Raw genomic sequence first — 24,658 nt, forward strand, 5'->3', positions numbered from 1 at the left:
CCAGAGTCTTCATCAGCTTCATTGTATTGACTAGAGTTTCCCTTTTTATAAAGATAGGGGAATCTTTGCTGCACCGGAAGGGTCTTCTTTAAGTTCTTTAAGTTATTTCAGTTACATAAAAATTCCTTCAAATCTGAAGTAGTTTTCCTTGGAAGTTTCCAAGCATTCTATATATAATAGGATGTGATACAAATTTCCCAAGTTTAATGTCATCATACAAGAAATCCTTAATTTGCCTTCCATGTCTTACAATTAATCTTCTGCCACTGAGAAAATGAAGTTTAAGTCAGGCAGTGGTGGCATATGCCTTTAATCCCCACACTTGGGAAGTAGAGGCAGGCATATTTCTGAGTTCAAGGTGGCCCACCTGGTCTACAGAGTGAATTCCAGGACAGCCAGGACTACACAAGAAACCCTGTCTCAAAAAAAAAAGAAAGAAAGAAAGAAAGAAAGAAAGAAAGAAAGAAAGAAAGAAAGAAAGAAAGAAAGAAAGAAAGAAAGAAAGAAAGAGAAAGAAAGAAGCATTACTTCTAGATATGCTTCAAGAAAAGAAAAACAATACTTTTAATTGTGTTTGTGGCTTAGTGGTGCCTACAGTAGGTGCCTAGCAGTGGAAAGATGCTGGGATTGAACTCCAGAATCAAAAAAGAAAAAGTGAAAAGGAAAGGAAAAGTAATAAATAAAGAATGAATTCTCTGTTAATCTAAAGTAGTCACATTCTCATCCTAAAAGATTTAGGAAAATGCCAGTCTATTTATCTGCTCCCTTGTGACAGACCAATTAATTACCATTTTTGTTCATTATAGTCACGATTCAAAAATCACAAAAGAGCATCATAAAACAACTCAAAGTAGAAACCTTTGAAGAACACATTTCTGTTCTTGACAGCTCTTGAGTTTAGTGACCTGCTGGGGCCCAGGTCAGAAAGCATGTGGCACAAGGCTCTGCTCACTAAGACTCTGATTTCCAGTCATTTGAAGGAGCCCACCTAGCTAGGGAACTTTTTTGTTGGTTGGTTGGTTGGTTGGTTGGTTGGTTGCTTGCTTGCTTGCTTGCTTGTTTGGTTGGTTTATAAAGACAGGGTGTCTCTACCTAGCTCTGGCTGTCCTGGAACTCGGGACAACCAGGCTAACCTCAGACTCATAGAGATCCACCTGAGTGCTGGGATTAAAGGTGTGTGCCACTGTGTCTAAATGCCACGGAGAGATGGTTCAGCAAGTGAAGGCACTTGTGCTGCAAGGCTGGGAGTTTGTGTTTGATTCCTAGATACCATACCGTGGTAGAGGGGAGGATTAATTCTTGAACATCGTCCTCTAACTTCTAGATATACACCTATACACACAGGACCCCATACAAACACCATTAACATATATATACATACAATGATAACAAATTACAAACAAACAAAAGGTATCTTCCTGTGCCAGTGAAATGGCTCAGCAGATAAAAAGCACCTGCTGGGCACACCCTGCGAGCTGAGCTCAATCACCAGAACCCACATGGTGGAAAGAGAAACAAATCTCTGAGAGTTGTACTCTGACCTCCACGTGCATGCTGTCTCCTTGCATACCTATACATATATCACGACCAAACACACTAAGCATAACAGACAAAACGTTAAGACCCGTTAATATCACAACAATTGGGCTGTCTCTGTCAGTTACTGACATGCTGTGATTTTAATTTTATACCATCTGCTTTTGGGGAGCCCTTAATATTGAGAGGGGCCTGTGAATCACTGTAATTGAAGTCTGAAGTTACTATGGTTTCTGTGTTTGTACCAGATTGTCAAATACACGGGAAGTAACCAAGTAGGCCATTATTTTAGGAATTGTAGCCTGGACAATGAACTCCTTCCCTGTGTGTCCTGAGAAGGGCTGAAATGTTTCCGTTGGGGGTGGGGAGGATGAAGGATACTTGAATTATAAACATCACATATAAATTGTGTTTGTAAGAGACAAACTGACAAGAGTGAACACAAAGAGTGTACTTATGGTACACAGTATCTATCACATTTGAAATGTGTTTGATGGCCAACATGGCAAAGTGAGAATCATTTCAAGTGTTTTATTTTAAAAAAGACCCGCAGTGACACAAACTAGAACTCATAGCCAAGGTGACGACAACATCTCATCTGCAGTCCTTTGTTTCCCTTCAATGAGTTCAGAGCTTCTCGATGGTTCTTTGGAGTAGATCTCAGGCTTGCTAAAAGCAGAAGAAATCAGAGTTTTACCAGATTCAAACCAGCAAGTTTTCTGGTCGTGCCTGTGAGTCACAGCTGGAATGTCCTGTGGTTAACATTCTGCCTTGAAAACAGAATCAAGAGCAGCAAGACACCACTGGTTTCCATGGTGACTGGTATTTGTATACTTTGAAAAATGACTGTTGCTTTGTGTATGGCGAGTTTACTAGGGAATGAATTGTAGAGGTGACATTAGTCATCTGTGTGAAGATAAACAGACAAACAAAAATCCCATTTAATTAAATGTTAATGTTGAAAGGATATAAAACTGAAGGAGCAGGGTGGGTTATCCCTCCCTCTCTAGTAGAAGTAATGATGTGCAGTAATCAGTTCATTAATTTATTTGACATTTTATATAAGCATTTTCAAATATGTCCACTTGGTGTTTATTGTAATGCATCTTTCCATTCTTCCCAAAGGATAAAAATTAGGTATCATTCATCAGTGTTTCCACAAACCCATATTCCTAGCCCACCTGCCCTGCCCAGTCCCACACACAATGTGCTATTTTTAAGACCACTGGATTCTGGTATAAAGGTTTTTTCAGGCTTCTGGCATTTAAGGGCTCTTCTTCATTGACAAAGATCCCATTAGAAGGAAGAAAAATACCCTCTACATCATTTAAAAGGTCACAGCTCTTAACGTTGTTGATCTGGAGAGATCAAGAATGCTGTACAATTATTGTAATGCACAGTGAGCTTGTGTGGAATCAGACTTTGGTCCTCAGCTTGCTGCCGCTCAGGGCTTACTACAATCCTCCACGTAGAAGGGGCCTATGGCCACCAAGGTGTGTACCTTAAGTTTTGTAAGTTAAAAATCAAGTAATTTCAGCTTTTAGCCACTAAACCACAACCCAGAGTTAGAACCGTTTGGGCTTAAAGACTGTAAGCTGAAAGACTTTCTTATTAAGTCAGTATTTGATGACAGTACATTTATTTTTGCATTTAGTTTCAGAGTAGACTTCACACAGTAAAATTGGTGAAAACCTTGAAACTGAGACAAACACTCTGCTGTTAGACAGTGATTCAGGAGCACTCCTGGTACGGCCTGGGAGCACTCACAGCACACCCTGGGCGCACTCATGACATAGTCTGGCTTTATCTAGTCCCTACCTCCAGCTTGACAGGGTGATAGAGCCTAAGACTCAAGGGAAGGGCCTTGGCTCTTCTCTCTTTTGATTTCCTTTTTATGTTTCTTTTCCTTTCTTTCTTTCTTTCTTTCTTTCTTTCTTTCTTTCTTTCTTTCTTTCTGTCTGTCTGTCTTTCTTCTTTCTTTTTCTCTTTTTTTCTTTCATTCTCTCTCCTTTGCCTGGCTTCTGTCAACAAGGAGGGTTATCAGACTTTTTATTACTGCAATAAAACACCATGTCCAAAAGCAACTCAGGAAGGAAAGAGTCATTTTAAGTTTACAGTTCCACATCACAGTCTATCACCAAGGGAAGTCAAGACAGGAACCAAGAAGCAGGAACAGGAAGTGGGGCCACAAAGGAATCCTGTTTATTGGCTTGCTTTTCCTGGCTTTCTTATGCCCCTTTCTCATAGTGCCCAGGACCACTGCCCATTGTGAGCTGGCTCCCTCCCACGTGAGTTATTCATTAAGATAATGCTCCAGGGCCTTACCCAGAAACCACAAATGCCTCAAGGTTGTGTGAAGTTGACTTGACATAAAACCAGCCAGTGCATGTAGTATGCTAGAAATCTGACAAGAAATACAGGTTTTTAAGCACTAGTATTTACAAAACAAAAAATGTGAATGCTGTGCTCTTAACAGTGAGGGACAGGAGATGTAGAACTGGCCTGTGCCCTTAGGAAACTTGTAGTCACAGGTAAGAGGATGCTATGTGCATCACTAGAAAGGGAGGGTATGTGACAGACTGCCTAGCAGCACAACTGAAGAGCTACGAGTTCACTAGGCATGGTGGCTCAATCCTGTAAAGCCAGCATAGGAAAAGCTGAGGCAGGAGAATTGCTACAAGGTTAAACCACACTAGCTTACATTGTGATTTTTCAAGTCTGCCTAGGCTACAGAATGAGACCTTGTCTCAAAACAAACCAAAGTAAAGCCCAAAGGGGTATGGCGGTTTATTCAAAGGTTAAAAAAAACCCACATCTAATCACTGCAATTAGGAAAGGTTCCACAGAAATACTTTGCAAAATCTGGTTATGAGGGTTTTATAGCTGAGTTTAAAGCACATCATATCACGTTTTTGTGCACAGAAGAACTTACCGTCAGTTTGAGAATCACTGATTCCATATGATGGGTGTATTCACAGATGTTCAGAATGTACAACCACTAAATGGTGAGCAAAAATGCCAAGGGCACTAGAATGATAGGGTGCTTGGTGAGCATGGGGTTGGGCGGAGCCACACCGGGGCAAAAGAGCCTGAGAAGAAGAGCAATCAGAGGCCAGGCATAGCGGCCTTTAATCCCAGCAGTCGGGAGGTAGAGGCAGGTGGATCTCTGAGTTTAAGGCCAACCTGGTCTACAGAATGAGTTCCGGGACAGCCGGGGCTATATGGAGAGATTCTCAAACAAAACAAAATGAAACAAAACAAAAAACAACCACAAGAAAAAAAACAATAGTCCAGGAGGTCTATGTGCATATTTTCCAGTATTTCTCAATTTGTTATTACGGGCAGCCCATTCTAAGGTAACTGGGATAAAGTGATATAGCTGGACTGCGGGAGTGGGGGTGGGGATTCAGAGGCAATCTGATGGCCTGCCAAGTGAGGAAGCCACATTTTGAGGCATTCTCTCTTTCCTAAGTGAAAAGAGAAAGGTCCTTTTCCTGAAGAACAAACAACCCAATGTACACACACAAACCAAAACCATGTGCAGTGGTTCACTCACGAAATTTCTCTTTGATTTCAGCTCTATGATGGACCACAATGGATGGGACGCTACTGTGGAAAAAATATTCCCCCACCAGGGGCTACAACAGGCTCCAAACTTCATGTACTGTTCTACACAGACGGGACTGAGAATGGAGAAAAGGGGTTTAAGATGCAATGGTTCATTCATGGTAAGTAAATCATTGCTCTTGGTTGTATTAATAATTGTTATTTGGCCAAGAATTATTTCTTTGCCAATTCCATCCTTGAAAACAGTAGCATCAGCAAATAATGAAATCAAAGTAGTAAACTAGTGCTAGGCTTTGGAGAATTTACTGAGTCATCTGTGGAATTCAAGGAGATAAATTTTGCTGGAGGTCTGAGAAGAAATGAAGTAGAGGAGATTTGAGTAACTGCTTGAGCAAATGGATAATCTGCCTTAGCGCAGATACATTACACGGTGGTAACATGTGAGTGTCCCAGACCTAAGGCTCACCTTGACATTTCTCAGAGAAAGAATGAGCAGGACAATATAAAGAGAGGTGTCAGAAATGTCAAAGAGGAAAGAAAGGACTGGGGTGAGAGAAATAACAGAAACCGATCATTTGAACTGGATGCAAGAATCTAGGATTGTGTCTTGTATCTGCTAAACAGACTAGGGGATACTGAAGACCACCTAGGAACCAGTGATTGAGGAGCACATGGAAATAATTACTTCCCTAAAACTTGCTACTAACAAGAGTCACAAGACTTCAAAATTCATCTACTGTGGGTCAGTCTTCAGGCTAATGGTCCCAGAGCAATGGTTTTTTAAAATATGCCCCACAGTAACAGGAGTAGCACAGGAACTTTCCAGAAATGGGAATTCTTAGTCCCTACCCTATATCTACAGTAGTTTTTAACCAGGCAAACATGGTGAATATCAGTAAATAGGGAGAGGTAGAATTGAAGTGGTATACCAGAAGTCTCACAGATACCTAAACTACAATCCTCCTGTTAAAATCAGTGGTAAAGGCTGGTGATGTCTCAGTCAGTAAAGTGCTTGCCTTATAACTATGAGAATCTAGTTAAATCACAGAACCCAAGCCACACCCAATAGCATGCTCCTATAAAGCCAGCGACAAAAAGATGGGCGGTGAGGCCGAGCAGAACCTTGGTGCTCACTGACCAGCTAGGCTATATGCTGTTGGGCAGAGTTCTAGATCAATGAGAGGCTTTGCCTTAAACAAAAGGTGGATAATACCTAAGGACCAATACTCAACATTGTTCTCAGACCTCTACCTACAGGTGCACAGTGCATATATATGTCCCTGGTATGATCATGCGTGTGTAAATGCACACAAAACCAAATAGACACAGAGAGAGTGGCAGTCAGCGCAAGCTGCATGTGTGTGTGTGTGTGTGTGTGTGTGCATGAGAGACAGAGATAGAGAGGGAAAGAGAGAGAGAGAGAGAGAGAGAGAGAGAGAGAGAGAGAGAGAGAGAGAGAGAGAGAGAGAGAACATGAATCAGAGGTACTTAAGCCAGCACATGAGCATTTGAGACTTGAGATTTATTGGCATTACACCCTTCCATGTAAATCTCAATACAATTCCCAATTGTAGATCCCTTATTTATCAAGATGAAAGCCTTTCCGGTTTGTGTTAGAGATATATACCAATGAACATACTATAAGGTCAAAATATCTAGAGTCATGTCATGTGTCTAATTTAACAAATTTCATTTTTAGCCAACCTACTTTAAAAATCCCTCAAATCACTTAGGTAACCTACAATTGGGAAACTCATTGAACATAAAGCTTATTTTATAAAGTAACAAAAAGTATTTCATATGAAATTAAAATTTCAAAATATGTTTTCTCTTGATTATCACTTTCAATCATCTGAAGGTAGGAATTGTCCCCATCCATAAGAACATTAGATGCTCTTCTGATATTGTGCACTGAGGGATGAGTATATTTTTATGTTAAACTCTGAATGTAGACTTTTCCATATTTAAGTATTCAGCGGTAATCCACAGGGCTACTGGTAACTTGAAATATAGATTATGATTCTCAAAAGTAAATGAGATATAGTGGTCAATCTTGTAGTTTCTGGATGTTCCTCTTCATCATGTGTGGTTTAAACTTAGAATGGCCAATTTATTAATTTGACTTAATAAAAGGATTTGATTTCTCTCCCTAGTATATTGTATTTCCACTATTCTGCTGTTCAACAATATTGTGATTCTAAGTAATCCAGAGATGATCTAAAAAGACTGAGCAAACAGGAACATTTTTAAAAATGGCCCAGACTATCGGTGCCTGGGACTACTCTTAAAAACAGTGTTTGTCAGTTGTTTATAGCCACAGAACAACTAAAGTTCTCTTTATCTTGTATTTAGTTTTGCAGTGCCTAGGACTCAAAATTAGGGCTTCCTACATGCTAGGAAAGTACTCTACTGATGAGTTATATCCTTAGCCCTCATTGGCAAATCTTGTAAATATGGAGTAGTGAGTTATACCAACTGGAATCTCTTTGTGGACAATAAGGTTACTATTACATGTAACTCAGTTTTAGGGGCAAGACAAAATGGCCTGTACTTGATGAAATAAAATGGTAGAGAATTCTGCTAAGGCATTCAAATCACATACTGTCCTATGTAAGTTTTAAATGGTACCAGGATGGTAACTAAGGTTCCTGAAACAGACAACTTTCTGCTTCAAAGATCTAAAGGGCCTAGAAAGTGTCTTGGGCCAAAGACCTTAGAATGTGGCCCTCAGTCCTAGGTACACATAGGAATTGTCCAGGAGTTTAAACACAGGGGAGCCCTGAGAGATAGAATTCTATTGCTCTGTTTGACCATTGCCACTTTCACTCTTGTCCTAAACGGTGCAGCCATGCAGTCCGGTTGGAAGAATGAGGAGATACCAGCAGTCCTTTTGCTAGCTGATCTCTTTATTCAAGAGGCTACTTACCCTCCCCTCGAGGCTGTTCTAGCCATTCTGGCTAGAGGCCACCCTTGAGTTTGATGGGATGGTCATTGCTGGCTACACTCAACTTACTGTATCACTGGGCTCTTCTAGCCAATATGCCAAGCCCTCTGTTGAAAGCTCTAAGGTTTTGTTGAGCCAAGATTTTTCTTTCACTTCTTTTTGGAACATGTCTTCTTTCAAGAGACTCAAAGGCACCCTCTGTCCATTCTCTTTTCCTGTTTACTATTACAAAATTTTTCCCCATTTGATGAAAATTTGCTAAATTCAGAGCCAGAGTTATGCAACAATATTTTACTAATTAGGACAAAACTTTAAAAAAAATATTTTAACTCTGTACTGCCCACTGTATGTGGACGGTACTTGACAATCAGCTTCTGGAAGGAGATTGTGGGCAGTTCAGATACAAAATGAACTGCTGTGGCATATCATCACCATGTTGTGCTAGTGTAGCTTAGGTTCTATATCTGACCTATGTAACTTGAGAAGGCTTGAGAGGAGGAGGAGGAGGTGTCACAAGTGAGCATCCGGCCGAAGGTCTTCATTGGGAATAGTACCCTGACTAATTATCAGAGGAAAACTGAAGAGTAAGCTGTCATTACTCTGTTAAATCTACAGGCTGAACACTTCTGTACCAGATAGCATGCCACGACTAGAGACACACAGAGCCCTATGCTATGACTAGGGACACTGAGATGGCTTAGTTCTTACATCAACTGCTGGAAAGGGAAGACATTAAGCATGCAAATGAATATGCACAATCAAATCATTAGGGATGAGGGAACACATAGAAAGAGATTGGATAGGATTGGGGGGGGCGGGCTGGGGGGCGGACAGGCGGAGAAGTCTTCTATAAAATTACAATCTCTGAACTAAAACCTGAAAACTAACCAGGTGCTATCTGGCCAAGTAGGGGAAGGGCAAGGAAAGACTCGATGATATAAAGAATCAGGGGGAGCAAGAGAATCAAGATCAAAAGGTAAAGCTCTAGAGGAGACTAGAAAGTCCAGCAGTAACTACCACAACTGGCCCCATAAGACACAAACTGAATTCATAAGGGCCACAGTGTCTTCCTCTTTGCAAGTCCTTCATACTTCATACAAACAGATCTGATATAGGATCCCCCAAGGATGGAGAAGCACGATAAATTGTGGGTCTTAAAAATACAGGATGCAATACAAAATACGCACTAAACAGAGTCATGCATTGTTTAACAACAGGGTCATGTTTCAAGCAATGCCTTGCAGTTAGCCCATTTCATCATTGTGTGCATGATGGAGAATTCTCACAGGTGCTAAGATTGCTACAAGGTCACCTGCTAATCTGTGGGCTACCCAGGTTTGTGCTACCTGAGCATGACTGAGCTTCATTTTGCAGCATGTGACTCTGTCTTCCCACACAAAACTGATACTCTTACATGTGCTTGTGTGTGCTTACATGTGTTTGTGTGTGCTTACATGTGCTTGTGTGTGCAGGATGCATACAGTGTGTCAGCAGACACAATTTAAAGATGAGTCTCTGCATTGCCCCCTCTGGGTTTCTGCTCAGAATCCAATCTCATGAAGCCCCCTCCCTTCTGGCCCCTCTCCACATGATGCTATAGGAGCTCAGCTGGTTTGACAGTGACATCATGTCCTGAGCACTGTGACTGAGGAGCCCCTGCACACTTCATTCATTCTGCTCAGTGATAAATAAATCCGTTTACCCAGTGTGCCTTTTGGTCAACAGCACAAATCTTCTCTTTCCTTGGAGAAAACGGATCTACAAGGGAGCTTTCTTTCTCTGTGGGTCCGTTTTGAAAGTGGCTCTTTAGACACAAAATAAAACCCACACTGCAGTGCCTTTATGCAGATCTTCAAAGAGAATCCCACCCTGGAAATAAAGAAATAGCCACATTGGCCCTGCCTAGCTAATCGGTTCACAGGATCCGGCATTGACAGCATTGTTCAGAGGCTGAATTCTATCCTGGGAGCCTCGGTCTGGGCTGCGGAAGGGTATATAGAACTTCCCATAAGTTGTGTGAATAGGAGCCTCCCAGCCAGCTGCACACACCCCTCCTCCCTTCCCCTGCAGCTCCCTCAGGCCTCCTCTCCCTTCAGCGGGGTATTGCATGCAAACAAGGTCAAGGAGCTTTGTGAGCAGAGTGACATTTGCAAAGGCAGCCCGTGCACTTCAGCTAGGGACCCAGCAGGGGAAGAGCTAAGTGGCATGTGATCAGGAGGTGATGTCACCATGGACTTCCACAAAGGAAAGTGTGGCCTTTTCTTTGGGGAGATAGATGACATCATCCTCCCAGATGGGGGCCGCCCCATTCTCCTTTCTTTTTATTTGTTAATGAGATTTCTGTGACTCTAGCGTTTTTTAAAGGTTGTTTTGCAAGAACATTTTAAAACATTTTTCAAGATCTTCTGTGAGTGACTAGGTTCAAAAGATAGTGCCTCCCTCACTAACTGGACTTTCAGGCCTGCACCAAGGACTCTTCAAATGTTCGCTTACAGAATGCTGGCCAGGAGCCTCTACTGCGTCAGCCATGTTTCTGTCAATCCTCATTCCAGCTCTTGGGGACAGTCAACAGTGTGTGACTACTGTTGGTCTTTCCAGGGAATTTCTTCTAATCGGACACTTTTCTTTGTTTATGAGACTCTGAGTTGAATGCTTGGGTTTCTGTGAGCACTCAACTTTTCAATATTGTCCTTTTCTTAGCAATTCCACAGGGTAGATTCGCTCACAGCCCACAGCATCTATGATCTCTGTCTTAAAAAGAAAACTTCTTTAAAATATGTAGATAACAAGCATCGTGGCATAGCACAGGCACACGCAGTGCACAGGAAATATATCTCAGTATCAAATGCTATGAATAAACAATTAGAAGATATCTTGAAAGGCTCTGTAGGGGACCAGCTGGTAGTGAACAAAAGGTTGAAAAACTCTAAGCAAAGGATATGATAGAAATTAAGGTAGAGCTGGCTGTCCAACAGATAAATACAAAAAAAAGCTAATCATTTTTCCTGCCACCAGGGAAAGACCATAGATAGATTTTTCTCTCTGTTGCTAGGGTTGGATCTCAAGGCTTTGGGTATCCGGAGCAAGCACTCCGTAACTGTTTCAGTGCATCCCCGACCCCCAGAGATGGATTTTTATTTTGTGCTCTGGGTCTATAGGTATATAAAGAAATGTAGTGACTTGCACAGATGGACGTTTTGTGGTAATAGCGTAGGCACTAGGGCTATCTTTCACAGGCACACAGAAACAATGATCTGAAGGAACCTCTGAAGAAATGACTCAGCAATTAAGAGCACTGGCTGCTCTTGCAGAGGACCTGGGTTCAGTTCCCAACACCCATTGGCATCTCACAACAGCCTATAACTACAGCTCCAGTTGATCCAGTGCTCTCTGGCCTCTGTGGGTGTCAGGCTCACACATAGTACACAGACATTCAGGCAGGCAAAACACCATACACATAAATTAAAAACTAAAACCACACATACATATGCATACACATAGGCAAGAATACACAGAAATGCACACAAAGAGACAGAGACAGAGCTGGAGTAAATTGTTGGTGATACAGACAGCACTGTAACAAATTCCAACACCTAAATGCCACATTTTCTTTCCCTGATACTGTCTCCAAAGTTACCGTATAGAAATCATATTATTTAGGTTTTCATGTTTCAACATTATATTGAGACCTTTTAAACTATTTCATGATCACTCGTTTGTGTCTGTCTTGAGCCATGTTTCTTCATGGTGTTCACAATGGAAGCAATATCACGCATTGTGGTCAGCGAAGATCTAATCAATAAAAATGGCCCGTGTGTCACCTGTCCCGGGAGAGCCCTCCTCTCAGCTGGCGATGGAATTGCTTTCAGGGTGGCACTTCCTGCCAGGCTGTGACATGGATAACATCACAGAGAGGAGAGAGCACACAGGAGCTCCTCTGCCTCTCAAGGACCCTCAGTTATGATCAAGGTACACCTCGCTCATGCACCAGACCTTTATGCGAGTGATTGGAAAAGATGACAGAAGAGATGCGGTTCTGCCATTGTTTTGTGGTTATAGTGTGACGTAATTTCTGTTTGGTTTGGACAGAGATTTGAGGAAATGCAAAGGAGAGGCCACTAGTTGTGTTCATGCACAAAGGCAGCTGTTTATCAGCTCACCAAATCTCCCCTCAGATTTTTGTGTACTCTACACGTAAATGTGTGTTTCTATTTTGCCTTCTGATAGTTTAGACTTCTGTCTTTGTGCTACTTGAAAACATGTTTAGGGTTGACGATTAGAAAGGAATACTGCCTTAGTATAGAGACAAGTTCAGAGTTTTGATTTTGATCCTGTACCTGACTCTTGATTTTTGGCAAATTCTCAGTTGTAGCTTTGTTCAAAACAAGTCCAGAATGAGTGACACTAATTTTAAAAACTCTGTTTACCCAGGAAGACAGTGCCTGCCTGTATTTCCAGACATTTAGGAGACTGAGCAAGAGACTCATTGGAGCTCATGGTTTTGAGATTAGCCTGGGAAATGTAGAATGATCTTGTCCAAAAAACAAACAAAGAAATCTGTTTGCCAATAATCCTACTGTTGGGATAATTTTCTCAAAAACAGTTTTTAGGCTCATTTTGCCTCAGGCTCAAGAGTTTTCATGTCAAGTTCAGTGAGTAAATGCAGTGAAGAACTTGTGCAGATCTTTCACAAGGTGTGGAAAAGGGAAATTCCTTCTTTGTTTACATTTGTGTTTTGTCTCCTTGACAACGACAGTAAATACACATACACATACACATACACATACACCCATAAGGTTGACCTTCACTTAGTGTTGGCTCTGAGCCTGCGGCCAGAGCCTTTAGGACCTTATAACCCAGTTCCCACATTGCCAGTGTTTGAACCCCTCTGAGGGCTATTTCCACTGCTGCTCTTTCAAACCGTTATAAAATGGGAAAAAAAATAATAACCCTCAAACAATCATGACCTTCCAAAATCATATATTGCACAATTTAAAATAGTCCTTGATTTGGGTCCAAAGGGAGAGTTTTCTCAAATCTGCTGTTTGTGTTCTGGTTTCTTAGCAACCGCATCCCTGATAGCAATTACACATTCTTTCCAGGAGACTCCTCGCTTTTTCATACAATGTGAAAAGGGAAGCAATCCGCTATTTCTTTTCAATTTAAAAATTGTAGCAAACACAGATGACCAGACTCACACAGGAGAGTCATTATGTTCAGTATGGAACATGATTTTTTTTCCATATCTCTTAACCATTACCTATCTCCAGATTAGTTTTATTTGGTTGCTACTGCGAGCTCAGCGAACACACCATCTTCCTCTCACCAAATAGAGTCTCTGGTGTAGACCAGAACGATTGAAGTTAGGAGAATTATACTCTGCATATATGGAATGAGTGATACAAAATCATTTTATGCTTTTCCTTTTCACTATATAAACTAAACAATGTAAGTTTAATCACCTAAGAATAATTTTAACTCTATCTTTAGAAATTTTTTGAATATTTTATTTATTCATAGTACGCATTTATTTATGTGTATAGTAGGTAGGTGTACATACCATATATGCATGTGGAGGTCAGAGGTCAACTTAGAGCAGTCATCCCTCTGCTTCCATTACAGTAGCTGCCAGCAAGCCTTTACCTGTTGAGTCACCTCTCTGCCAGTAAATCTTTCTCAGGTTAATAATTATGACAAAGCAAATTACATTGGCCTATGAAAATTGAATTAAAATATGATTAATATTTACTGTGCTGATCTTACTGGCATGCTGCTTTTTATCACTCTTGGTGTTGTTATTTAAAAACTAATCATTTCAGTGTACTGGGTACTTTAAAATATTATCTCCTATCTCATTTAATATTTCTGTGAAAGAAGCAACATTGTCTCATATCGTAGATAAAAAATGGCTGAGAAAGGCACCTTCAAGCCATTAAGTGACAAACTCAGACTCAAGAAGTCCAGAGACAGTGGGATCAGCACACAGAAACCTTTGGCGTCAGACCCCAAAGTCTGTGCTTTCAGTCGTGGCCTGCTGTCTGAGATCAGCAATCTCTCCTGTAAGTTTCATTGTGAACAGATGGCATCACACTGTCGTCTGAAGAAGTCCAAAGCTTGCAGCAGCTAGTTTCATAAATGAACTCAATAAACATTTAAATTTATGGGATCTTTCCCATGTAAGTTATATTCTTGTTTCAAGAGCTTCTCACAAATTTACACCATTCATTCATTCATTCATTCATTCACTTACTCACTCATTCATACATCCTTTTTCAGTTCAAGCAGTAATTATCTGTGGAGTCCTGCAGTGAGATTTGAGCACATTGTCAGACAGAGGACTAGCTTAAAATAGCTCGTGTTTGTCCACCTTTCTGCATAATGTCTGCCATTCTTTCCGCGCCTTGAGCCCACACATGTTTGCGAAGCATGTGTCCTACCACTAGCTATGCTAAGGTCCAGATTCATTTTTATAAAGTTCTACTGGAGTCACCAGACATGATTGAAGGAATTAACTCATCTGGAAGAAAACCCAGGGTTATCTAGTCTGTTACCCAGGGTCAGTTCCAGAAAGCAGCTTACAAGGAGGAGTTAGGTTACGATGAGAAGGGTAGGCTAGCTGCCTTCCAGAGAGACTGGATGGTGCTGCATAGACTCTGAGGGTGGGGTGAAGTGAGTGAGAACGTGGCTGAGGTAGTTGTTCTGTTTCAATTTAGAGAGACACCCAGGCTGGCTGGTTCACTGACTGCAGCCCTGGATATAGTACTAACAGAAAATGATCTTGGAATCATCTGTCCCTGTAACCACGACCTGCAGCCATCTTTACATGGCCTCCCTACTTCCATATGCGTGTCTCCCTAGTTTCCCTCTTAGAGGACAGTCTTGAACTTCATCCCAACTGTAAGGCAGCGGCCTTTCCTTGACTCTCCTTGACTTGATTACATCTGTGGTTATATCAACACCATCAGCATGGTGCTGCCTGGTTTTGTGCATTTTTGGATGTGGAGCAACGTCCCTGTGGAGAAGGGCTTGGGAACTGAGGGCAAAGTTCACAGCAGAATTAGAGAGAACTGGGAGAGGCAGAGCCCTGGAGGCTCCCTGAGCTTCTCCCTGGAAAAAGTGCTCTAAAAGAATGACACTGATGATTTGAAGGTTTGAAAACTTTCAAATAGAAATGTGAATGTTGTACTTGCAAATGCTTAAGCCATTAGTTTATTAAGTGTCAGTAGTCTTAGGTACAACTTCTTATTTTGAAAAATATTTGTCCCATTTTATTAATTTCATTTCCTTTGAAGATATTTTATACTACACGTTGTTTAGAAATCTTAAATAATTTCAAAATTCTCTGAGAGGCAGAGACGATCGATGATAGAATAGCTATAATTAATGAATTGATTTATCCTAGAGAACTATAAGCAAAGAATTTCTACTGGGAAAACATTCTGAATCTGATTAGAAATTCAAAATAGAAAAAAGTAGATTTGAAGGAACTGTGTACAGTTCACCTCAATGAAAAAGTGCTGAAACCAGATATATACTTCTCTGGGTTAAAATGAAGGATGTCTATCCTTTATGTATAGGAAATTAAATTTAATATAAAATATGGCCATCCAATTTATCTCTTTCACTGGTGTGCTCAGGAGAAGAACTTCAATATTCAGATCCGGGTCATCTCAGATATTTAGAGGCTGTGACTGCCTTAATCTTACACACCTATATGATAGCTTGCATAGTCATTCCTGTAATTTTATAGCTATAGGTACCATTGATTTTGCACTTCTGATTTTTTTGTTCAGGTAACATACTTCATGATAAGGGGTTTGTTTGCATTGCATTTTGGCCTATACAATTAAAAACAGGTAATTTTACTCCCTATGGCTATATAGAAATCAATTAAAATTTACTCTCAGAAAGTGTGGAGTAGAGGTAAATTCCCCATGGAAGATGGAACTGTCTAACCCTTCAAGACTTCTTAAATCTTTAAAAAAAAAAAAAGTCACTCTTTTAACATGGTACCAGACCCAGGGTCTGTTGCTGGTTTTATCAATGGCAGATCTTTTCTTTTTCTATCCTCATTCTTCTCTAAGCATCATCCAATGTTCAAGAAAATAAATAGAAAGTGGTTAGTACAAGATGCAGGGAGAACTTACATATCACCCTCCTTCCCATGTGACTCTGGAGCTGCTCTATCCTCATGTTGTCAGCCTGGGAGTTGGGCTGCCTCGGTTATGAGCAAAACAAAGAGCTGTATTAGCATCATAAAGCCATTGTACCCAGAACAGGTAGCTTAAGACAACAGGCATGTATTACTTTACTCAAGAAGGCACAGATCTAAAGTCAAGACCATAGCATCAAATGCTGCTCTGGGGAAGCATCTTCCTGCCTCTCCCAACTTGGAAAGTGTTGGGGTTTGTGGCTTTTAGCAGCTACAACCTCAACTTCTGCCTCTAGCTTTACCCAGGAGCCTTCCCTCGGAGTCCAGTTCACTTTCTCTCCTCTCACAAGAGATTTCAGTCCTACGCTAACACAGTAACCAGGTCTTGACTTGATAATGTTACAGAGACCTGCCTGCCACATTTCCAGGTTCCTGGCAGACATGAAATTGGAAAATGACTCCACTTACTCCAGAATGTTCTGTTCTATGACTTTGAACAACTCTTCTTCACTCTGACTTTGTCTGGTTTTCTTGTTCCTGTCTTATTTCCTCCATTTTCCTTAGGAGAATGTCACGTTTCTTGCCTTTGAAGACAACGCAAAGACAAATTCTCCCAAATTTGTCAGGACTGGCCTGAACTTCAGAATTTGTAGACTGATTTTCTAGGGAACACTTGTAGGCTAGCATTTTTCTATGAGAACAAGGACATGAGCTACAGTGCTCACTGAATGAAGTAAAACAAGAGATCCAGGAAATAGTTTAGTTTGCCATGGTTCAGAGCTTCCCTCAATTCCCAGCCTTTCAGTCCTCGTTCCCATCAAACCTACCCCACCAAGAACAGAACTCCACTCCCAGATCTTCCCAGTCCTCTCCAGCTCTTCCTTCCCTCTTCTCTGGCTGTTGCTAAAGTTGCTTACTTTTAAGAATAACTTAAAGTTCTTTTCATAAAAAGAACTTTTTCTTCTTTTCTCCTAATATTGTTCAAGTTCTCCTAATATTGTTTCTGTTTCATCTGACACAAGTCATGTGTTTTAAAACTTCTACAAAAAGTAAAATAAGGCTCTTCTGTGTATCCTCTACCTTCAGGCTTTTGTGCTTGTGTGTTTAAATAAAAACGAGTTGCAACAACACAAACCAGAGAGGAAATAGTCAACTATAGGCAGGGGCACTAAGAAGCCTTTTATGTGATAGAAGAAAATCAGCCTAACCAATGAGCTCATTTCAAGATATTGCAGAAAATGGGTGTGCGTTTTTAGGTCATAGAAAGATTATTATAATATAAATCAACATCTAGTTGAGTATGGGAGCCTTCTCATTTTGTTGTATTTAACATTTGTTTTTATTGTCGTTACTGGTTTTGCTATATGTTGGCTCTTGGGCTTTGGATAGTGATCTCCTGATCTCTCAGGCATGACTCCCAGAAGCAGAGAAGAGGATCTGAGGGTGCCCTGAAAGCTGGGTTTGCAGTTACTCTCCTCCAGCAGTAGTGGGCTTTAGCCTTATTCATTCCATACAGGCACGTGCCTCTCCTGACAAATTGCCTTTCAGATTATAGTGTTAGGAAAAGAGAAAAAAATGAAGAGGTGACACTTTGAGTGACCTTGGGGCACAGGAGGATGAACTGAAACATGTCGCCTGATCATAATTGTCTTAAAGACAGAACACACGGAAGACCCATGCTATATTTTTGTGCTGCAATTTAAAAATTCATACCTTGTTTTAGACAAAACAAAAACAGTATTAGGTGAGTTCTTTCATGAACAAAATTTTAAATTATCTATCAAAATAAACAGACTTAGCAAGGGCTTTCAACTCTTTCTTGTTCAGAGCGCTGTAGAGCAGTGTGCTTCCTGCTGATAAGGTAAACACTTCCTTTTAGCTGATGACTAGGATTTGGAGGGAAATACAATCAAATAGATTATCAGCCACAGGGAAAGGCTTTATAAAAATCAACTGTTTAAAACTGGGAAAACATGTGAGTCTCTTCAAAGCACTATTGTAGCCCAGTTCAGCTCCGTCCTAGACACTAACATACAAGACAGTGTCAGGTTTGCCTTGAAGTCAATGGGAAGATTTTGCTGTTTCCTTTATCCAGGTTGCTGGGGTAGTTCTTTGTTTAGTCCGTGAACAGAGCAGCCGTGAGGATTGGGTACAGTGCTGTCATTACAGCAGTACACGTAGTGTCAGGCAGGCATAGCCAGTGGGCTTTAATGGAGACAGCACAGAACTAGAAATGAAGAGGGGTTGTCTGGGAGGTGTCTGAATAACAGGATTTTCTCTAGAGGAATTCACTACAAGACTTGGACTCACAGATCATCTCTAAAGTGAGCCCCATACCATTCACACCTACTTCATGTTGTTAGGAATTTCAAACAAGATACTATGTTTATTAAAATCATTTTGAAAACTAAACTGCCATATACATATAACGGTTTTTAAAAGTTTACAACTTAATGAATAATTTTGTATCTTTTTTTCTATTGCTAACTAAATTTTTAGACAATAACTCTACTTTAACTCCAAGGTTTTTTTTTAATATAGTATATTCTTATATCTAGATAAACTCTTGCTAAGAGACAACACAAGCAAAATAATTATCCCATCCAAGAAACATTCCCCAAAATCTTATTTTGACTCTTTTATTAACCTATTAAACAATGCTGACTTGGGTACTAATAACCCAGCAGCTGATCAGAAGATTACAGATAGAAAACCACGTACCTGCTAAAGTACCTTACTCAGTATTGGAGCCCATTTGTGTCTTATGTTGTAACTCCCGTTCAGCCCGTATGCTGGGGTGCTTCTGAAAGTGCTTGATCTACCATGCTAATTAAACACTTCTAAATCCTGTTCTCTCCATGAAAGCCTTTGACAAATGGTATGCAAGGAGCCACACCACTGTTTAAACTCTGGAAAGTTTTTATCCATCGTGCCCCTGGTCTCTCATTAGTTGACATTTTAACCATTTTATCTGATTCTCCAAGCAGAGCCCTGGAGTGTCTTTCCTAAGTCAACTTTCATCTATTTTAGTTACAAATACACTGTTATCAAAACCCTCCCTGTTTTTCTATATTTTGTGATGTACATAAAGCAGCACTGGAGTCTGGAACCTGATATTACTACCTCAGGGTGCAGTGATGGGTTGGGGTGTTAGCACCCTATTACATGCAAAGGAATTTACAAGGAAACCTAAAACCTTCGGGAAACACAATGCGGAAAGGGGATGCAGAGCCTTAGATGAGTCAACTATGACTTTGGATTCACTTGGCTGATAGACTGAACCTACGTAAAGATGTAGAGAGGGGCAAGCTCCTCCTCTCCCTCTCTGTAAGAGCTTTCTCGCTGGGCTTTCAAGCACTTAGCATGTAAGCAGGGTGGCTTCAGCTTCTTGTAATTTAGGGGAAAGCTCTACGTTGGAACACAAGGCAGGCTCCTGGGCAGCCCAAGCTCTGAAGAACCAGTTTCCAGAGTAAGTCGTCTGTGAGTGGTGCCCCCTAGAGCTCAACGGAGGTACTGAAGAATTGTACCAGCTGTGCGGCTTTTTGGCTTCAGGAATATTTTCAGTGTGGCTTTACAGTTGGAAAAAGTATTTCCTAATCTTTGATGGCACCTATTGTTTATACCGCTCTCCACAGTCTATAAGTAATATCAATACGTTTGCTTTTAAATAGTGATTTTCAAAATGGGACACACACCACTCCCTCCCTGAAATAAAAGGAGAAAGACTATAAGACATGGGAAAAGTTATATCTTGAGCTACAGATGTAAAGTCTGGAAACACAAGTTTCAGGACAAAGTAGGAGAAGCACAGGAAGAAGGTGGTAGCACTCAGAACTTTGAGCCAGAATCAAGGGCTTGGGCCCTTTCCTTCTCTCCCTCCCTCCTTCTGTCCCTCCTTCTGTCCCTCCTTCCCTCCCTCCTTCTCTCCCTCCCTCTGTCCCTCCTTCCCTCCCTCCTTCTCTCCCTCCCTCTGTCCCTCCTTCCCTCCCTCCTTCTCTCCCACCCTCTGTCCCTCCTTCTCTCCCTCCCTCTGTTCCTCCTTCCCTCCCTCCTTCTCTCCCACCCTCTGTCCCTCCTTCCCTCCCTCCTTCCCTCCCTCTGTCTCCCTCCCACTGTCTCCCTGCCTACCTCCCTTTCCCCTCCCCCTCCCTCCCAAGGCATTACAGGCTATTACCTCTCAGGCATTACAGGCTGGGCTCAACCTTGCTGTGTAAGCAAAGCTGACCTCATCCTCCTGATCACTGATCCTGTCTCCATCTCCCCTGCTAGGATTGCAGATGTGCACCACCATGCTTGGCTAGCATCGGGCTCTTTAATAGACTGGAAATTCTCCTATTGGCTTCTATTAGGACCCCCACTCCCAGAATCCACTGTGTTCCTCTTAGGTCTAGATGCATAGGAATAAGAACTCAGCATTATTATAGAAATAATGTAATAAATGTTTATCTAGAATGAATAAATTTAATAATGATTTTCCCCTCTTGCCCTCTCTGCTGGGGCTTAAAGCCCAGGTCTTATATATCATAAGCATGCGTTCTACCACTCACTTTATCCCTTGCCCTTCTTCCTGCTCTATGGTGGCAACATAAACTTTTGTGTAGCATCTCTCCTATAGGAGTCATGGCATGTTCTTTGCCAGCTTTGGTGAGACGAAGGTTTGAATCCGTTCTGGCTGCTGTTGCCGCTGTGTGCTAACAGATTCCTTTTGCTTGACAGGCTGTGGTGGAGAGATGTCTGGAACCATGGGCTCCTTCAGCAGCCCTGGGTACCCTAACAGTTATCCTCACAACAAGGAGTGTATCTGGAACATCCACGTGGACCCAGGGAATAGCATTCAGCTCACCATCCATGACTTCGACGTGGAATACCATGCAAACTGCAACTATGACACCCTAGAGGTAGGAAGTCAGCTTGTTCTCCAGTATATATCACAAAATCTTGGGTAGAACTGGAGAGCTCCTCATGTTCTTCCCTGTGGCTAATCCTGTTCTGTTCTTAGGCATTCCAGCAAGTATCCTCTCCTAATGGATCATGTTAGTGGGCACAAGGGATTTATAGACCAGTTTGGTTTCTCTCCTAGTAGTGCCCGGGGGCCTTGGCTAGGTGCAGTCCACCAGGAGGTACGTGGGGGTCAGTAGGAGCAAAGAACAGGGAAGGAGCCCCAGTGGGCAGGCAGGGGTGGATAGGAGGCTGAGTCATTGGTCTACCATCTCATGTCCTTGTTGATAAAATCTGTGCTTGGGCTCATTAACAGCCCACACTTCTACTTCTGGCCTGAGGAATCTCCCTTAGAGAAAATGTTCTGCAGTTGGGAGTCAGTGGGAAGATAGGCCCCAGCACACTGGTTGCAAGTGCAACTGACCTCTTCACAGCAGCAGAGGCTGCTTGGGGGCAGGGAACAGGGTGCTACTGCTGCAGCTGCTGCAGAGGGCTGGTTTTGTTTTGTTTTGTTTTGTTATTTGCTTTTGCTGCTGTTGTTGTTACTTAGTGTGGCCTTTATCTACAAAAACTTTCCAATGCTATTTCAAGAGTTTATCTCGCGAAATTAAGACAACCATTGTGAACTTTGGACCTTAAGGCTTATTATAGTCAACTTGGACTTATCAGCAAAATTAAATGGTTTCTAGGCACACACAAAAATTCCCCATCTTGTCAGTGCTGGGGACTTCTATTTCACATAATTCTGCAGCTAATAGCTTGTAGACTCCATGAGGTTGGGTATTTGGTTTGTTCTATTTTCCCCTGGGTTCAGAGTGCCAAGCACGTGACCTAGAATAAGCACCTGAGGCTTATGAATGAGCAAAAGCATCCAAACCTCTGACTGACACTTGGTAAGAAGGCACATATGGTTCCTGACAATTGTACACAACCACATCCTCACTTGGTTGTAAATAGTCCAATGAAGTAAGAGGAGGATGCTGTCCACATAATTCAGTTGTCAAAAAAATCAAGTCTCACAATCATGACCTTTTCTATGACCACTGGGATGGTGGCTGTTATAGGCTTGGATGACATTGACCAAAGTTTCCAATTTCCTGTGTTCCAGGGCAAAGAAGTGGACCTTATGAGTAGACATAGAGTTATTAAGAAAGGGAAATGATAGTGGGCTAGTGAGCTGAGGGAAAGGCATGCACTTGAAAGTGCTGCGCCCAGGGCACCACCTTCCTAGGTCGTGTGCACAGCCCAAGCCTCTCCCACCCACACGTGGATTCCTTGGGCTCTACTTAAGCACGCCTGCCCTTTTCTCTACAGCTAGGGGGTGAAGCATTTCAAGGCTTTCTCTGCTAGCTGACTTCTTCCATATGCTAATCTTCATATAGTTTTCTCCAGAGAGCACTCTCCTCCGTAAATGGAAGGCCTACAGAATGAACTCGGTCACCCCTCTATGCTCTGCCCGGATAAAATAAGACATGGCAGAGGATTGAAAAGAGTAGAGAGTATTTTATGGAAAGCTTTAACCCTTAAAAATTATGTGGTAAGAAGAAATAGGTTTCTCAAGCTGTCCCCTAACAGTGGGTGCAGTCACTTGGAATTATATTCAACACCCTAGTTCCCTCTGCAAGGAGACAGTAGTCAAGGAGGAAAGGAGTCATCCAAAGGGTCATGGGTCAAATCCACCGCCTTCTCAGTGACTCACTTGCTACTATGTGATGCCTGCATCTTACAAGAGGAATGGTGTTTAAAAGAGAACAAGATACCTCCCAAAATTTACTCTCATAGTTTGAAGAAAGACCATCAGCACTGACCCATGAGGTGCTGAAGTGGTTCCTCTACCAACAAGGATACTACATGATTGCATAAAACCCATAACACTTAGAAAAGGCTGGCCACCAAGTCTCTGTTAGGAAAACACTCTGTTCCAGGTTCCAAGTCCTTCATTTTCATATTCCCAGTACTTGTGATTGGTGCCCATTTGGCAAAATGTAAATGGATTCATTGTGCTTTGGGCCTTGTCACACCCATTACATGAGAAAGCAGACACTGGGGGTGTTCTCTACAAGCAGCCTTGGGAGCATAGGACAGCGGAGACTCTGGCCAGCAAGTAGCACTGTTGGGGGTAGGTGGTCCTGTGCCAGCTCAAAGATGCCTATGAGAGAGGCGGCAGCCTGCTTGAATTTACATTTATTAGGACAAGCTGACAGTTCTGTGGGCTCCTAAGTTCTATAAAGAACATAGTTTGAAGGAATATGTCAAGATCCCGAAGGCTATAAAGAGCAACTCCTTTTTCATATCTTTGCCACAGATGGAAAGTTCTGTAGTGAGTCAATGTTAAAATGGGCATGAGTAGGTTAGATTTTTTGTTGTTTTTTTGTTTTGTTTTTTCATCCTTTTGCTTCTTTTCCCCTTAGTCACTGACAATATATTGACAGTAGGTTTCTAAATATGTTTCCCGGATTGGTGTGTGATCCAGAAACAAGGCTAACTTTCTCAACTTGCACACTTACTTTTTTGTTTTTTAATTCTACCAAGCTCGGCCAAATAAAACTTACCATCACAAAACACTGGACTTTCTGGGGTCCACTAAGTTTTACCAGGGGCCATTTCTTCCCCGAATGAATTGCTGTCTGGAAAACGGCCAGTTGCACAAAGCAACTGTCATATAGCTACTCATAACCCCGGAATGCTGACTTGATCCTCAAAATAAACGGGGCTAACAGAGCAGAAAGCAGTGTTCAGAACACATTAACACTGCAGGCTTTGAAATACTCTCCACCCTGGGCATTTTGCTAAAAACACACTTTAATCTCTGACCAGCACACCATTTCTTCCTCCCACAGGGTTTAGTCACCCGCTGGAGTGGAGTGAATCACACCCTGAAATTCTTTCCGTCCTTTCCCCTTTGTGACCATACACTAACTATCAGTTTTGTTTATGGGCACAAAAAATCACCATTCTGTTGTTTTGGTTATGGAAATCCCAGGCAGGTTTTGTTTTCAGTCTCCAAGAAAGCTCTGTGCAGAGCCTGGATCAACATCCAGGAGAGGAAATCCCCTCCCTGGCACAATCAAACAAGACAATTGCTTGGTATGGGCAGTTAGCAGTCAGGGCCTCTCAGCAATGGTCCTTTGTGAGTCCTTTGTGGGGAAGCAAAGACTGTCCGAAGTGGCCGTGTTTACTCTTTTGGAGGCTCCTAGGCCTAGCCAACTCAGAGCCATTATGTTCATCATCTCCAGGGGATAGATGAACAAGGAAAATAAAGATTATTTTGCCGACTTGTAGGTTTCTTTGTCAGCACCTAGTGCCAGCCCTGCATTCTCTGGAAATATGTGCTGGTGCTTGCACTCCCTTGATTAGGAGTACAGGCTGCTGGCTGCATATGCTGGAGACTGTAGCCTGGGCAGGAAGGAAAGACAGACAAGGGGAAGGGGCTCTTGACAAGATGTCCATTCACATGTGTGTATGTAGAAGGAACCAAAAGGAGGCTCTTCCTGAAGCCCTGCCTTTTATGGCCCTCTCAG

The 24,658-nt window shown here is 41.9% G+C and overlaps 1 protein-coding gene across 2 annotated transcripts in view; it reads left to right on the plus strand.

Annotated features, from left to right (window-relative positions):
- Cubn (cubilin) overlaps positions 1 to 24,658 on the plus strand; it is a 206,819-nt gene that overhangs the window by 75,294 nt on the left and 106,867 nt on the right. For both annotated transcript variants that reach the window (XM_052157465.1, XM_052157464.1), the window contains exons 28-29: positions 5,114 to 5,264; positions 20,916 to 21,097. In XM_052157465.1, the coding sequence (XP_052013425.1) occupies positions 5,114 to 5,264; positions 20,916 to 21,097 (333 nt within the window). The remainder of the gene's footprint in view (positions 1 to 5,113; positions 5,265 to 20,915; positions 21,098 to 24,658) is intronic.

Source organism: Apodemus sylvaticus, chromosome 14 (genome assembly GCF_947179515.1).
Source record: "Apodemus sylvaticus chromosome 14, mApoSyl1.1, whole genome shotgun sequence".
Classification (NCBI taxonomy): Eukaryota; Metazoa; Chordata; class Mammalia; order Rodentia; family Muridae; genus Apodemus; species Apodemus sylvaticus.